At 41.2% G+C, this 2,936-nt stretch overlaps 2 protein-coding genes across 3 annotated transcripts in view; both read right to left on the bottom strand.

Annotated features, from left to right (window-relative positions):
- The window catches only part of NEDD4 (neural precursor cell expressed, developmentally down-regulated 4, E3 ubiquitin protein ligase), a 106,487-nt gene that overhangs the window by 85,231 nt on the left and 18,320 nt on the right, over positions 1 to 2,936 (bottom strand). The gene's annotated exons all lie outside the window — the stretch shown is intronic.
- LOC112549276 (E3 ubiquitin-protein ligase NEDD4-like) overlaps positions 1 to 2,936 on the bottom strand; it is a 17,136-nt gene that overhangs the window by 13,606 nt on the left and 594 nt on the right. The window contains exon 2 of the mRNA XM_025197010.1: positions 1,987 to 2,933. Within this exon, the coding sequence (XP_025052795.1) occupies positions 1,987 to 2,933 (947 nt within the window). The remainder of the gene's footprint in view (positions 1 to 1,986; positions 2,934 to 2,936) is intronic.

Consider the following 2,936-nt stretch of genomic DNA (forward strand, 5'->3'; position numbering starts at 1 on the left):
GAGTCGGGAAAGGGCCGGCCCACTATGGGGGGGGGGGCAGAGACAGCGTGCCACCTCCCCGGCTCAGGCCCGGGTCCACTCCTCCTGTCCCTGAGCAGGCCCGACGTGAGGGAGGAAGAGTGGGTGCGCCATGGCATTGGCGGTGGGCCCAGGGGAGGACTGGGCCCGGGCCTGATGTGGGAAGCGGGGAGGGGAAGGGAGGAGCGAGCCCAAGCTGGAGGAAAAGCCAGTTCACCACAGCAGCCGGCCCAACATGGTAGCTGCAGGGGGATTGGTGCAGCAAGTCTCCTCCCCCCCACTGGGCCCAGGCCCACTCTTCCCTCTGCCACTGGGTTGCCCCAGGCCCACTGCTCCCCCCCCGCCCCAGCTTCTCCCCACCCTTGGGCGCAACTCCTCCCCCACATCGAGCCTGGGCCCGTTCCTCCCTTCCCCCCACTGTTGTGGTGCAGAAGGGGGGAGCGGGTCCAGTCCCCAAACAGCAGGAGGGAAGGGGGAGTGGGCCCAGGGCTCCATCCCCGCCCGCTCCCCCCACACCTGTCATCCTTGATGGGCAATTGGCTACTTTATAATAAATATGTTCAAACTACAAAAGATTAGGTACATTAAAGAATATTTGAAAACAAAATATTTAAAATAGCAGTGCTGGCATGAACATTCCCTGTCTCCCCAAAGATATTCCAAAACAATACACACAGATTCTGTTCCACTGTATTTTGATGATGCAATTTAAACAAATATCTATATAAAAAGTGTACACTTAATGTAAACGTAAAGTGAACACACACATATGTATACATATACATAAAGTGTTCACTTTATGCTTACTAACTTTAATAAGAAGTACAAAAAGGACTCTTGATATTGGCACTAACTAAGCAATAATTTCCTTGAAAACAGTGAAATAAACAAGGTCCACAAGACTGTATTGCCTGGAAATCCTACTTTGACTCTCCAGATTAGCACTATTGGTAAATCACTGGCAGCTCCCTTCACTTACATCAACAAGGTAGCAAAAATAATTAAAACTAGTGTTTATTTATAACTTCAGGTCATGCGTTTTTGCAAAAGGTGTCAAATTATTGCATTTTTTTGCCAGCATAGGCTTACAACTAAGCACACTGTACAGTTTGAAGATTTGTAAGATGAGTGACTTAAAAGTGCAGATGATTTTTTTTTCCTTCCTTAACTCTCTCCACCCACCTCTGGATTTCTTGTGGTGTAACCTGCCTGTGTGTGAAAGCTACATCATGAATTAATTAAAATGAACAAATTTCTGAAGTTTAAACACATTTTATTACCAAATATTTTTAAATATAAAGACTACCAAAGCCAAGTACCATAATGTGGACAGCAATGTTGTTGGAAAAGATATTAAGTTAAAGTGCACAGCTAAAGCTGAACTAGTGGTTGGAGAAAAAAAGGGGAGGAAACTCTTAAAATTCCTGTGGTTCAGGGTGTAACAGAAACAAATGGTATTTACAGTTCCTCTGTTCAAATATTACTTATCTTTAATTCTACAGACAGCAAGCTGTTTCTGCAAAATAAAGTTTATATGAAACAAATTTGAAGGACTCCACAGTACTCTAGTTAATTCTTAACCATTTTAGGTCCAGATATTTCAGTAAAATTATTTCTATATATTAAACGTATACATTTAAAGCTTAAAATAAGATCTGAGCTGACCCTAGGAGAACTTTAAGACCTAATTACCAGACGGAAAGAAAAACCAAGTAAATAGGAAATGAGTTAGGATTTAAAAGTTGAAGCATGTCACCATAAGAATTTTCACCAAAAGTGCCAGACACTAGGAAAGATCAACTGAAAGTTAGGTTAAAAATACACTATTGCAAACTGTTTCAAGAATATAAACATTCATAAAAGGCTTGTGTTCATGCTGTGAGGGAAAAAGAAAGCCTAACAATTTACTAATTACAATTCCCCTGGAAAAGATTCCTGTCAGTTTTTCATTAATCTAAAACTACTCACCTTGAGGGGCTTCCACAAAGTCCTGTTACACATTTCCCTTTTGGAAATTCCATTTCTTTTTTTAAAGCCATTAGTTTTTCCTTCATTCCCAGGTCGAAACTGTATGTGCAAGTGAGATGCCCCTGCCTTAGGACACTTGTATTTAAGGCTAGATAAATAGCAAGAAACTTTCTGGCAAGAACCTTCTAAGGACATGCTTCTTTGCAGAAAATGGTGGGTTTTGTTCATTTGAATATTAGGTCTTTTTAGTTCATTTTCATTAATCCGATATTCTGAATGGTTTTTTGAGGGTAAACACGCAGATGTGCTATGTGTCAGTTTTAAATGAGGGCACTCTGCACTAGAGTTCAGATTTGATTCTGGACTGCCACAACTATTAACCATTTCATCCCTTGATGTAGATACTTTTTGAGTAAGGTGAACTGAAATACAAGAAAAGCCATCAGATGTTTCTTCACAAGTTGCCTGCTCAGAACTATCTGTGGCTTGACTTTTGGCCTGTAATGAAGTATTCAAGTAAAGTGGTCTAATCTCTCTAACCTCACCAGGAGAGAAAGCAGATTTAGAGAGTCGAAGTCCATTGACTGCTGTTGAAAGAAACTCCTTATTACCAGTTTGATTTTCATGTTGTGCCAGGTCACTTGGAGAAATAACTAGTTTATGTGAGGTCTGATATGCCACACACTGTGTTGGAGACATTGGTGGAGTACTGGAAGGGCTTCGAGGGAAAATTACCAATGATGAACAACGTCTTAGTGGAACTTTAGTTTTCCTCCTTGCTGACAATTTCATTTGCTCCAAACCATCTTGGTCAAAAATAGTATTACTTCGACACAAACATTCCTGAGATGCATCTTTCCTATAGGAATTATATTTGTTTGTAGTTCTTCTATACGAAGAGTTATCATACACAATGCTATTATAAAAAGTACCACCACCTGTGGAAAGAG

Source organism: Alligator sinensis, unplaced genomic scaffold (genome assembly GCF_000455745.1).
Source record: "Alligator sinensis unplaced genomic scaffold, ASM45574v1 scaffold250_1, whole genome shotgun sequence".
NCBI classification, from domain to species: Eukaryota; Metazoa; Chordata; order Crocodylia; family Alligatoridae; genus Alligator; species Alligator sinensis.